This window comes from Heterocephalus glaber, unplaced genomic scaffold (genome assembly GCF_053883595.1).
Source record: "Heterocephalus glaber isolate CG9 unplaced genomic scaffold, H.glaber_assembly_v1.0 deba00001610, whole genome shotgun sequence".
NCBI classification, from domain to species: domain Eukaryota; kingdom Metazoa; phylum Chordata; class Mammalia; order Rodentia; family Bathyergidae; genus Heterocephalus; species Heterocephalus glaber.
Genome location: NW_028258381.1, coordinates 2,781,825 through 2,795,995, shown reverse-complemented (window position 1 = coordinate 2,795,995; position 14,171 = coordinate 2,781,825). Strand labels below are relative to the sequence as shown.

Below are 14,171 nucleotides of genomic sequence, written 5' to 3'. Positions count from 1 at the left end.
ACCAGGCAAACCACAAATTCATTTAACTGACTGCATTTCTGACTAAAAATTGCTATTATTAATATCAAGAAGCTCAGTCATGCAATTTGTTGTTGACTTTTTACATTAAACTCTCACTCTGGACTACTTTAAACTTCCCACTCTACCTTCTTTGATGTGCTACTCATTTCTCCTTGGTGCACGCACACCTATGGGTAACAAGTATATCTTACTTTACTTTCATTATGACATACAGTCATCCCTCAAATGAATTTTTATAGAAAATAGAAAGAGCGACAATGACAGTTCCCAAACATTTCAGCATTCCTCTCTTACTGGTAGTCATAATTTTTTGGTCACTGCTAACGAGTGAGGCTGAGCTTTGCCTCTTGATTATGAACTTAAATAATGTGAACTATAATCCACCCCCAAATATTGCTTTTTGGAAAATGTATTCCAAAGCATATATTCAGATTCTAGTCAGACCTCTCTATACTTGATCATACAAAACCAAAACAAATGCCCATTTCAAGGGAAGAGATTGGAGAAAAGAGTAAATTAAACATTCCAACATTTCTTTATTATGAATATTTTTCTTAATATTTGGTGACATCATAATGTCACTTTTCTCAAAGCCATCGCTGACACCAGACATCTCCACATCTCTACCTTGATTATGTCATGCTCTTTCCTGGTGCAAAGAGGAAATCTTTCAGGCTATCACAGCTTATTGAGAATACCTTTAATTATATTATTGTATCTTATTCTAATGCCATGCTAACATTAAATTTTAGGAAGAAGGAATGTTGTAGACTAGTAGACCTAGATGGAGGGTAATGCAAAGAGAGACTTTTATTACCAAAAGGCAACATTTGATGCTGGATATTTCTGAATATACTAAAAATACAACATCGGGAAGTCAGTGAAGGTTTTAGAAATAAATATGGAGTGAAAACCAAAAATAAAACGGCTACTCTCTCATAAGTAATGCAAGGAGACCAATTAACCAATGCAATATCCTTCAAACTTCTTTGGGATGTTTGTGAGGGCTTGAACTGGCAGATGCTGAGCAGGCATCTCAGAACCAGTTCTTGCTCGATGGTCCAGAAGAGCTACACATCCACTGCGTACTCTCCAGGTCACCCGTGCACTGAGCCACTCCTCACCAGACTTAAACATATGTTTATTATGTCTTATAGCTCACATTCTAATAGCCAGCTAAAGGCAAAGTCATCCTACTTTTTTGTCACAGTCCTTTCCTGTCAACCCCTTTCTCTCCTGCTATCACAAGATAGCAAGGGTCTTCTACTGCACCTTGGGTTCTTCGCCTAAGGAAGCTTTCATTCTTGCTGCTAAGCTTGGAGTGGAATATTCTCCCAGTTCAGTTCCATTCTCATAGCTTCTAGGACCACTATGATATTTTTGCCTAACCTACAATGTGTAGCCATTTGTTGTCTCCTCTAATAGCCATTTGTTGTCTCCTTTCTGGATCTTTTAACTAAAATGTGCTTCTTGGTGTACCCAACTGACCAACACTCAATTTTCCCTAAAAATACTCCCAACGTAAAATTTCTCCAAGAATTGTTCCACAGGAAAAGGCAATATTCACTCTCTGGCTAAATGTGTTGTATTTTCTCTTCAGCCTATTCACAGTATAATCACATAATCGTTTGTCTTGTCAATTTATAATTTATCATCAGTGTTTATACTGGGATAATCTGTGTTGTTGGGATTTAGAGATTTTAATTCATTTTTCTTTGAGAATTCTGTGTGCTTGAATGGTAAGGCCTTTCAAACAGCCCAGGACAAAAGGATGTGAAGACTTCATTGTATTTTCTTGAGAGTAAAAGACAAAACCTACCTGTTCCTGCTTCTGCTGGGAGACCATCTCCTGAGGAATTGCAGTATGAGATGCAGCCTTGAGCTCAGGTCCCCAGACTTTGGGACGCACCACATCTGAGACCAGACTGGAGGAGATCACTAGAGACGTGGGCCGGGCCACTGGCTTGCCTGTGCCCCCTGGGGCACCTTGATCACCTTTTCTGCTGGTAACTTCATCTTCCCCCTCAGAGTCCACGATAAAGACATATTCAGCCTTGAAGAGGTCACCTTGCTGCATTCCTTGAAGGTCATTAGCTTTAAATCGTTCTCCTTGAGAATTCTTTTCACAGTCCTCTGACAGACAGGTCAGTGGAGATCCTTGGATTTTCCCTTGTTCACTCCCAAGGTTAAAGGTCATGTAGTCAATGGATTTAGACTGCAGAAGAAAAAGACAAATAAAATCATTGACACTGTTTTGATAAATGCTTCTTCTTTCTTAGAATACACTGAAAAGTTCAACTTGCTTATAAAACATGTTTTAAATACATTAAAAAATCAAGCTGGCCTACAGGAGATTGGACTGAAGTCAATGGTTTAGTTTTCCTATCCCACCTGTTTGTCCTGGCCCAAGCCCAAACTACTTGGAGCTCAGAATCATAATGAGAGAGAGGAAGTGAGAGTGTGAGAGAGAGAGAGAGAGAGAGAGAGAGAGAGAGAGAGAGAGAGAGAGAGAGAAATTTCCTGTGAAGGCATTCATGAAACAAATGGGGAAATGAGAATAGAGGTGGGTCAAGGATTTAGTTAATGGTCATGTAACCCATATATACTTTTAAAAACCAGGGCAAGGGAAAGAAATTTCATTGAAAGGTTCTAAAATAATATAATCTCTCTAGAAGTCCAAAAGGAAAAAAACAGAACAAAATGCATAGATACTCAGACAAAATCTAAACTAATGGGAAGAACTTATAATGAGACATTTAAAAAATGTGATATTTTAGTACAGAATATTTTAACTGTTATTTTACTTTGAATTTGTAATTCTCAATTTTTCCCATCCAATTTTCTGTGATGAAGGCTTATAAGACCAGAACTAATATAGCTTTATCAAGCTACCACATTTCTTCTTCTAAAAAAACTGTGTACACTGAGATTGTATTTAAAAGACTCAATATTGATTTCTTTGTTTTGATAATGGTTCCATGATTACTATTTTGTTTTCTCCGAATCTTTTCTATGAAGCTAAATTTATTTCAAAATAAAAAGCTAATCCACTAAATAACTATCATTGTCAATTTAATGTATGCTAACGTGTGTCTGTGTTGTGTGTGTGAAGGTTGAGTGAAGTCAAATGACAGATACAGCTACCCTATCCCACTTAATTCAGCTGCTGCTGCTGACGTAGTCAAGAAAAAACACACACCAGCTCCAGTTAGGCTTTCTCTGTTCATTTGTCTCTATTCTTTTACTCCAATATATTTTTCCACACCATTTAGTACCACCTCAGATTTTGCTAGTTTCCTTTTTTATTTTTGTTACTGCCTTCCCCATAACAATAAGCCATATTAGTTGTCTTTATTCATTAGGTTCCAAGCACCAGGAACATGGCATATATGTTGAGTTGTTGTTGTGGTTGTTGTGTTAATGAGGGCTCACTTACCCAAGTCTAATTTTTTGTTTTTGTTTTCGATTTTGGTTTTTTGTGACATGATCTCACTATGTTGTTCAGTCTGGCCTTAAACTCACTGTGTAGCCCAGCCTGGCCTCAAACTCATGGTGATCTGCCTGCCTCAGCCTCCTTAGTGCTGGGATTACTGACCTGCACCATCATATTGGCTCTACTATTGCTCAACTGTTTAAAAAGTAGGAAAAAACTTCAATCTTTTAAAGATGTGATTGTAGATATATCATTGCAATGAGCAGGTGAATATTATCATCTTAGGAAACTCGGAGGTTTGCAACCAAGATTGGATCTTACAGTTACAGCCTCACACTTTCAAAGGGCACAATAACAGAAGATGCCATGAATATGCTGTATGTGGTTGAGTCCTATTAGGGAGAAACTTCCCATAGCTCCTTACTAGTATTCAGGGTTTCTGTGAAATAATTTAGTCTCATTTGTCCTTGAAATAAGATAGCAGAATTAAAACCCCAAGGTCATAGATACAGTAGTATAGTAGTACTTCCTAGATAAGAATAGCTCAAGTTCTCCTGGCCCCACTTTATTATTACAATAAATAAAATGGTTTAAAAATATACTTTGAAGAGAAAAATTTACACCAAATTTTATTGCTCTAACACCAATCATTTTCAGATATTTATTTGTTTGAATTTTAATTCCCGGATTAGCCTAATTTTGCACAAGTATAATCAGAGTGATTCAATTAATACAGTTGTTGAGCCTGCTCTATCACTATCACGTAGTATCATACAGTGATATTTTCCACTGTATTTCATAATCATCGTAAGTATACGCTTGTCAAGGTCATATACCAGCATATGATTAATTTTTCTCTGAATGTTAAAAATCAAGCTCTTTTTTTCCTTATTTTTATACTTAACATTTTCTTTCTTTTGTGCTATTTCCTTGAGATACATTTCCAACAGTTAGATTATGGAAACATTATGAACAGTTTTTTGATTGTGGATAAGAATTTTCCATCAAATTTTACAAATTTACAGAACTAGCAATGATGCTTGGCCATGTCAATATTTCTACAATTGTCCCAACACTGGGTATTACTTTTTAAATATTGCTAATATATTACATGTAAAATAATCTGTTTTTTCAAGATTAATTTAAGCACTCAACAAAATTTTATTATCTAAAATATATACTAAGGTAAGGGGCTAGGAAACAGAAATTGTCCTGTGAGTAGCAAACAACAAGATGTCCGTTCAGAAGAGTTGAGAATAATTACTCAGAGACAACCTGGAACTTGATAACATTTAGGCTCCTATTATATAATTTTATATATATGAAATTTTATTTTTAATTAATCATAGATTTCATAGTCATATCACTTTAAGCATAGGAAATGAACATTGATACAAATTTCCAAGGCATTATTATGGACAATTTAATATAATTTTTGAAATAAAAAAGGAATAACAGTAATCCTACCCTATTTACAGTTTCTGGACTCTTATCACCTGGTTCCTCAGGAATTTTAACAAGATATTTGGAAGTGTCAGCCAACTGAATGTGGGTTGGAAGTCTTCTGACAGTAGGAACAAAGCTGAAGATCAGAGGTTTGGCTTCAGAGTCACCGGAAGAGACCTACGAGACATGTCATAAGTTATACCTTCAGCTTCATCGAAGCTCCATCCTGACTCCATTCTCCACATATCGTGATATTTATCTCATGTATTTTGATAAATTACCTACTGTCCTATGATAATGTGTATGGCTGCCAAAAAAGCAGATATAAAAATAGCCATAGTGTATCCGAACAGCTTTTATCATGGCATTTACCAGAGGAGCTATCAGCTCCAGGAAGATCTTGTTGTAAGGGATGACAGTCATAAACAGCAGGTTGGCTGCTGAGCTGCTGAACGTTTACAAGACGTCTCTACTGTAGTAGGCTTATCGCAAACACAGCATCTGGTCTGCTTCAAATGTGTTTTATCCATTTACCCCTAGGTTAATAGGTTCAATCAGTGACTTGTGATCAACAAGCATGCAAGAAAATTCCAACGTTTGTCATTATCAAGAAGGTTGAGTGGGACACAGTGTCATATGCCTATAATCCCAGAAGTCTAGGAGGCTGAGGCAGGAGGATTGATTCCAAATTTAAGCCCAGCTTGGGCAATTTAGCAACTTAGAGAGACTCTGTCTCAAACTTTTAAAATAAATTTTAAAAGGATTGGGGATGTAGCTCGGAACAAAGGTCCTGTTTTCAATCCCTAGAACCACAAAAACAAAAAAAAGTTTAAGTATGGATTTAAAATAGAAAGTATATCTATCAGAATACCATGCCTGTTTTTACAGAGATACGTTTTCTTTCACTGATTCTTAATTCATTTGTAAGTAATTTTACTAAGTATTTGCTGTGTGGGAGACCCTTGAGAGCAAGGCATCCAACAGCGAATAGAAAACTGTCAGTAGACTACTCACAAGCAGAAAAGGAAAGTTCACAGAATGCTAAGAGAGGGGCTTGCAGCTCTGAAGCCCCATACCCTCATGGTAGCTGTCTATCCTCTTTCTTTTCCATTTTTTTCTCTCCAAATAAACCATCTTTTGTTACACAAAAAAAGAATGTTAAGAGAACAATAATGAGGATGCCTACCCAACCAGTGAAGAGCCATAAAAGGCAAAAACTAAGGCTTAAGTCCAAGTGAAGGCTAAGGATATTCCAAAAGCTATCTTTATAATTTAAATATAAAGTACCCCCCACAAAGATTTACAGTAGTGTTCTGAGGTAGAACCTAAAGAGATGACTGGATCATAAAATAGTGACTGCATCAATGGATTAATTTACTGATGAGTTCATAGATGAATGAGCTGGGAGGAGTTGGGGCTCAGTTAAAGACAGTAAGTCACAGGGGCCTTTTCCTCCACCCATTCCTTTGTCCTGCTCTCACTTGTTTTCTCTGCTTCCTAGATGCCATTAGGTGAGCAGCTTTCCTCTGCCAGGCCCTCCCCCATGATGCTCCTTCCTTGGAGCCAGCTGACCATGGACTGAAAATTCTAAAATCATGAACCCAGATAATCCTTTTCTCCATTAAGTTATGCACATCGGGTGTTTTGTCCCAGCCACAGAAACCTTATTAATATAGCCATAAAATGAAAATCTATGGGAAGGGAGACAGAGAAGATGGCACTGTAGACCTTTTTAAAGAAGTTTGGATGGGAGGTAAAGACAGAGTTTGAAACAGAAAGAAACAGAGTCGAGACAGTACCTTGGTAGGTATTATTATGATGGAGTATATTTGAACATATCTATAGATGAGGAAACAACCAGAAGAGAAAGAAAAAGTAGCAAAATCATAAAGTATGATAAATTGGGTTTATTCCTGATCTAGGGAAGGCTGGAATACTAGAGGGAATGGTATGAAGAGACAGGAAGTGGTGATCAGAATTAATGAACAAACTATGGAGGGTTTTGCAGCTACTGGTCCAGACTAGAGATGTGAAAGTAAAGAAGAATAGAGGTAAAGGCAACAGAATATTGAAAAAATTACCCTTTGGGATATAATATTGTGTATTATAGGGGCCAGGGATTTAGCTCAGTGGTTCTGCCACAGGCCTCGAAAGTGCAAGGTCCCAAGTTCGATCCCTGGTACCAAAAAATATATATATTGTGTATTATAAAAAAATATAATATTACAGTAACATTGAACCAGGAAATAAATCTTCAAAGAAAAAAGAAAGCAAAGTAAGTTAAAGAAATGAAACAAGAAACAGAATCTCCTTTGAGACTAGAGGAAAAAAACATAAAAATGCTCATGAATGTGGTAAAGTAGGGAAAGTGGAAAGAGTGAAAGAAGAATGGGAATGACTTGGGTATAATCAGTTCTCATACTAAAATCAACCCCCTCCAGTCAGGGAAGCATTAGCCCTCTGCTGCTACCTTTATGCTTTCTCAGAAGAACTATGCCAGGCCTTGGCAAGATCCTCCCCTACTCCTCTATGGCCTGCCACCTTTCTCTCCTCAGACCCCGCAGACCATAGGTCCGTATAAGCCTGCCCTTTAACCCAGTTCGAGTCCATGCTCAAGAGGAACCCAGGCTCTGAGTCATCCCTTACTCCTAACTGCTCTCATTCCTAGTTTGGTTCCCATCCCATATCGTGCTCTAACCATTTCACTGCACCTTCTCTGGAATTCATTCAGCCATTATAAAATCTTTCATGTCATTAATTTCTTCTCTAAATCTTTCTTTCCCTTTCTAATTCTAACAAAAACGTATTCTCTTTAAAGGCTTCTGTTTCGCAAGAAGCTCTCACAGTGGTGGCAAATTCTCTGCACTCCTGCACTCTGGGCCTGATAGGTGTCGTCCTTGTTCCTCTTTGCTGCTTCCAGACAATTCTTTCTTCCCTACACACCTTCAGCTTTGAATCTCATGTGATCAGCCTATACCATTCATATATCACCCAATTGCAGTCATCTGCCCATCCTCATAGTAGACCCTTCTTTTCTTGAAGATTTAGTTTCTGGATCACTATTACTCGCTCTAATATTATGCTTCTACAATACCCAATATTATACTCGAAAGGATAATTTTTCTAATATTGTTTTGCCTTCCTTACTTTCACATCTCTTATTTAGACCAAGAGCTGAAAAGCCCTTCATAATTTCAGTTCTTTAATTCTCTGATCACCACTTTCTGTTTCTCCATACCATTTCCTCTGGTATTCCAACATTCACTGGACCAGGAATAAATTCTATTTGATTCTTCCAACATTATGTTTTCTTACATTTGTCTTGTGTGTATGAGGGGTGGTATTAGATACTAAATAGGGGGCCTTTTCACTGAGCTACAGTCTACAGCCATTTTTTAATTTTTTGAGACAGAATGTTGCTACATCATTAAGTTGCCCAGACTAGACTCAAACTTGGTATTTTCCTACCTCAGCCTCCCTGAGTACTGGGATTACAGGTATGCACAAGTACTCCCAGCTTATATTTGTCTCCTTAACCAGCCTCAAAAATATAAATTGATCACAGTGACTGCCTCGGATACTTCTCAAATGTTATGCCCTCTTTTACATCATCATTATCCCATTTTGGATGATAGACCCCTTTAGATTGCACTCCTTCAGCAGGAGGTAACCATAGCTAAAAAAAATCACACAACCACGTTTGCTGGTCTTAGGTCAAATTCATAACTCTGAGCCTCAAGCAGGCTCCTCAATTCTGCCCCCAAATCATGTCATACTTCCATAGCCATTTAGTTTCTATTGCCCTAGAAAACTCTTTCGTGACTTTTCCTCTTTCTTCAAACCCCTAAAATCGTCTTCCCCATTTTTACTGTGAACTGATGACTTTGTTTCCCATTTAACTTGTATTATGGAAGAAATCAGACAAGAACCTTACAAGTCCCTAAAATCACACCTACTCATCCACCTGAATCTGCTTCTTTCCATGGTTTCCAGTCCTGATACTATGCTTCTACCAAAGCCAACTCTCACATCAACACATTGTCTTCATTTACATTTGTGTACTCAGCAAGGCCTTATTAAAGGCCTACAAAATGCTAAGTGCTATTCCAGAGATTTGTGATAAAATAATGAATAAAAATCCCTGCCCTCATGGAGTCTATGTTCTAGTTGAAAGAAGCAGAAAGAAACAAATAAGCAAAACATGTAGTATTTCCACAAGTGCTATGAAGACTTGCTGTAAGGATATTGCAATAATCAATGGGAGATAGAATGATGGGTTAAACTTGGGTTGTTGAAACAATGGTGGTAAGAACTGTTAGCTATATTTTTTAAAGGGAAAACAGAATTGGAGGAAAAATATGAGAGATAAACAATGACAAGATGAATTAAAAATTTTTTACCTCAATAATTGCAATAAATGGAATGTTATTCATTGACATGGGGAAGACAACACTTGACGTTGGTTTGAGAAAAAAGATCAAGATCAAATCTGATATGCCCAAAATTCATCAACATGGAACTGTGAGCAGAAGAATGAGGTTAAGAGGGAAGTCTGTGCTAAAATTGTTAGGGTTGTTACCCATAGATGGTGTTTAAAATCATGAGATTAGTTGAGATCACCAAAGGAGTACAAACAAATAGGGAAATTAGGTCCACATTTGCCCTGCACAGACTGACAGTCCATGCTTCATCAGAAGAACTACAGAAGAACTACTGAAGGTGTTGCAGGAGTTGTCCATGAATGTGTAGGGGGCAAGTTGCTTGGCTGTTTGATAGTCTCCTGAGGGATGCTGAATAGCCTACCACAGGAACAGAGTAAGTGAATATAGCATTTGTAAAATTGATGTTTCAGGTGCCTTTGGCAGACAAGAGGTCTGTGACTCAGAAAAAAGATCTGGTACTACAGTGCTATTCTGAGAAAGCACCCTGGGGTTACAATCTGGTATAAAGTATGGTAGTTCTGGAAGATTCTAAAGTCTCAGCTTTGAACTTGAGAGGACTGAGAGGAAGGGCACTGAGCTTGTAAAGGTCAAGGAACTGTACATAGGGCTGTGGAAAGGAAAGCCATGCTGGGCTATATGAAGATTGGGTTGCAAAAAGAGGCTGAGAACATAGTGGAACCTTCTGGAATAAATGTAAAAGTAAGGTCAGAAGAGTCCCAGAAACAGGCTACATGGGACCCTAGATTATTAATGAGTGATAATTTTGTGAGCACGAAATAAAACAAAGAGAGCTATGTATCCTTCTAGTAGGTTTCACCCAACTAGAAACCCCTAATGAAATAATTCTAGATAATTCATTACAAGGCATAACTTTCTGTTAACTAAAACACTACTTTCTGGTAACTAAATATACCTTGTAGAAATGATGCTTAGTCCTTAGGGTATATAAAATATACAAACTCTTTTGATCTAACTTTCATTTTTCAATATTCTTTTCTGCCTGTTGAAGATATTCATCATTATCATTACCTCCTCATTACAGTCGTGTCACAACTCCCAGGTGGCACCTTATTAACAGAAAGTAAAAAATTACTGTTTCCTTTGTGGGAAGGAACATTATATCCCTTGTTGGGCTTGGAGAGTCTACAACAACAATGCATAATACTAAGACTTTCTACCTGTATTATTTTTCTAGGGAGGTTTCATTACAAGATTAAACTCATCAATATCCTGATGGAATGGAAAGTGATTGAGACAAGAAAACCACCAAGGGTAGTTCAAAGAACCCATCTTAGAATTTCACTTGGGCAGGAAATAAAGATAATTTATATTTAATATATAATAATTTATATATATATAAATTTAATCCCTGATTTTATATATATATATACATCGACCACAAAAAGAGTCTTCATTTGTTATTCCCTCTTAAGCTGATGGTAAAATATTAGCATGGGGTTCTTTCCACTGCCTTTACTAAGCATCCTCTTATCTTACCAAAAATGGATGATTCACCTGTAAAGAATTTCAGATGGAAAAGGATTTGAAATTATACTAATTAAACTTTGCAACAATGAGACGAAGTCACATGTTATCCAGTAGACTGTTGAATCAATCCCTTGTTCAGGAAAGAAAATAAAATATTTGCTATTTACTGCATAGCGTGTGGCCAAGTTCCAGTGGAGTTCAAAAATGAATTGCTATGGTGATGAAAAATCATTTTCCACACAAAGCAGAACAGATGCCTGTTAATAGCATTGCACTTGTTAATTGCCATTTAACACTTTCAGTTATCAATGCCATTTAGCCATCTTAGTTTCTATTACAGAGAAACCATTTGAATAATAGAAATGAGCTGAAAAGATTAAAATATTTTCCAAAATACGCTTTGAAATACTCACTGTCTCTAAAACTAAAACCTTCTCACCAGACAGCCTTATAATTTGAAAAATTGTTTTCACCAGGGCCACACAGACTAAATGCTCCTTTGCACAGTTGCAGGCTCTACACCTTCCTTTCTTACATTTCACTGAAAGTTCCCATCCTGCCTCCCGATGTGGCACCTCGGCGCACAGATAGCTGCTGGCCTCTCATGAAAAAGAGGCATTAGCAAGCATGTGAGCATTACCATGTACCAAGAGCAATGCTGAGCATTTTCTTTGCCCAATGAGCAGTTTTGTCTTTATCAGTTCACCATTCTGTCTAGCTGTTGATAGCGTTTCATCTCCACACACAGATTAATCTGCACCCCGGCAGCTCTCACTCACACCCTCCTGCAGCAAACATGGGGAACACAGAGCACTGCTTTTCAAAGTTACTGAAAGCGTTAAGCAAAGACTTCTTTTTACCTGAGGTGTGGTCTGAACGCTCCCTGCTAAGATGCACGAGTTCATTTGGAAGTAATTGTTCCCGCAGTCACTCAGAAGCCCCTGTTCTGGAAGCATTGATTCATCACACATACGGGAGTGAACAAACCAATGACTGAGGTGGGAAGGGAGCCTGTTACTGAAACAACACACACACTCACATAGGGGGAAAAAAAGCAAGTCTAAAAAGAGGTAAAGGAGAATCCTCCCTAAACCAAAGAATTCTGTCAGCTCCAAAGAGTAGATTTATGTTTCGGCAATTTTCACATTGGGAGCTCTATGAGAGGTCACATTGACTGCTAAAATGGTATCTGTAGAAAAAAATTACCACCTATATGTGTTTGCCATCTTTTCTTTTCATGCATTTATTCCAATTATATATTCTGTGAAAGGAAGAGAAAAGCCAGATTGTGCAGCAGTGAAAAGCTGACTGAAGATAGGCCCTAGCATCTGCCAATCTCAGCGATCGGGTGGTCATGCTCACAGAGAACATTCAGAGGCACAAATGCATGCAAACACTGTGTCTAAATAAAGAACTAGAAAACACACAGTGATCACTGCAAAAAGTCAATAGCCTACTTTATTAGTCCTGGGAGTACAAGTTGCAAGCAGTGATGTAGAAGCCCCTGCAGCACTGAAGCTTTGCTGTTAACAGAATTAACTCTAAAATAAAGCTTGGAATCAAAGAGTTGTCAAAACAAGAATTCCATTTCAAGGTTCCTACAAGACAGTGAGCACCCTGACTGCAGATAAATGAATCTCCAAATTTCATATGTAAAACTGATTATAGTCATCACGTCTCAGTATTTCTGTCTTCTAGTATTTATTTTTCTCCAAATCAGTGCTATCCTCTACAGAGTATTTGTGCTTTAGCAGTGAAAGGCTTGGTGTTGAAAGGGCTAGGCCAGTGTTGTCCAATCTACGGTACGTGTGCCACAGTGAGCATGAAGAACCCTCTCTATCTGCACATGAGCCAGTGTATGAGTTGTTTTTTCTCAACTAAAACTTCAGTATTCAGATTTAATTGTAGTATTGGCACTTTGCAATAGATAAGTGGGTTTGGGGTTGCCATTTGGGCACTCTATCTCTAAAAGTTCACCATCACTGGGCTAGGCTATGGGAAAGAATGAAAGTTGTGGTTCAGGGCCCTAGATTACATCTCTTCACATTTCAACATTATCAAAAGCCTGAGTGTGTGGAAACATCACAAGTAAAATAATTGTTTTAAATGATTCTGTAACAAGTGGGAAAACCTATTCTGAATAACAGTACATCTTGACATAGAAATGGTCAAAGTGCTGCATTATTTCACTAAAAGTATGTAGCATCTTATTTTATGTTGTATATATTTACAGAGACCCAAAAGGGAATATAATATTGTCCTTCTCTTTAAAAAAAAGTTTATAATCCAGAAGTTTACTGAGAATATAACACAAGTAAACAAATGACAGAGCTACCGCACACACAAACAAACTGGGAAACTTGTTTAAAGTGCAGTCTGATTAAGGATACCCTAGATTCTGCATTGTCAATATCTTCCTGGTAATGCCCTATGGCTGCCTATTAACCAGAAGAAACTTCAGAGGGCAATAAGATGACAGCCACTTGCTGTGGAGCCATTTGGGATGATGGCGTTTGGGCTACACTTAGAAGGATGCAGGATGGGGACCTGGAAGGTGAGCAGGACAAACAGCACTTATTTCAAGCAGCAAGGAAAGATTGAGCGAAGCCCCCTGGCAGAATGTGGAGTGCAGTGTGGGAGCCTAGAATCCAATCATGGCTGGCCGTGGAGCTCAGACAACTAATGGTTAACCCTCTCACATGTGAAACATGGGTGCAAGTAGTGCTTGCTTCAAGAGATTCTCATGAGGATTAAAATTAGATTCAGCATGAGAAACCCATAGCTCTGTGCTAGGCAATAACTTCATGTATGTTACTCATGTTGGTACTGTTATTCTTCCATTCAGTAAATAACATCAACATGAATGAAGGCAATCAGACTGAAAAAGCAGGTTAAAGCTCAGTCATGGAAGATCTTGAATTCAGGTGTTCCACTTTTGTTCAGTGAGGAACAGGGAAGAAGGAGCTACATATACATAAATACATATGTACCAGCAATAGTCTTGATCATAAAGACCACCCTCCTCTCCAAGTTCTGGTGTGCAGTTCCCTGAGGGAGGGTGGCTGTCCAGTTCTTTGTCAATGGTTCAGTTTAGTCTAAGTGGGTTCAAACAACTGTGGGGTTTTCAGTATTTCATTCTCTTTGTTCCCCTCTAGTCTCTTCTTTCTCTCATTCCCGCCCCAAACATAGAGTAATGTTTAGGCAAGCTGGCACAATTAAATTTGAAGAGGAAATACTTCAACCTGTACATTTTGCCCTGCAAAAACTCTTCCTCGAATCACGTTAAAACATGAGAACCAATTTAACTATTGTATTATTTTGATATTTTGCTACATTGCTCT

The 14,171-nt window shown here is 37.9% G+C and overlaps 1 protein-coding gene across 17 annotated transcripts in view; it reads right to left on the bottom strand.

Annotated features, from left to right (window-relative positions):
• Nucleotides 1–14,171, bottom strand: part of Mlip (muscular LMNA interacting protein) — a 297,907-nt gene that overhangs the window by 143,283 nt on the left and 140,453 nt on the right. For 11 of the 17 annotated variants that reach the window (XM_087195995.1, XM_087195985.1, XM_087195997.1 and 8 more), the window contains 2 exons: nucleotides 4,922–5,077; nucleotides 1,841–2,236 (listed from right to left, as the gene is read on the bottom strand). In XM_087195995.1, the coding sequence (XP_087052121.1) occupies nucleotides 1,841–2,218 (378 nt within the window). In that variant the 5' untranslated portion in view covers nucleotides 2,219–2,236; nucleotides 4,922–5,077. Of the gene's footprint in view, nucleotides 1–1,840; nucleotides 2,237–4,921; nucleotides 5,078–11,690; nucleotides 13,585–14,171 lie in introns of those variants that run through there. The other 6 variants (XM_087195993.1, XM_087195994.1, XM_087195999.1 and 3 more) reach the window with 5 other exon arrangements.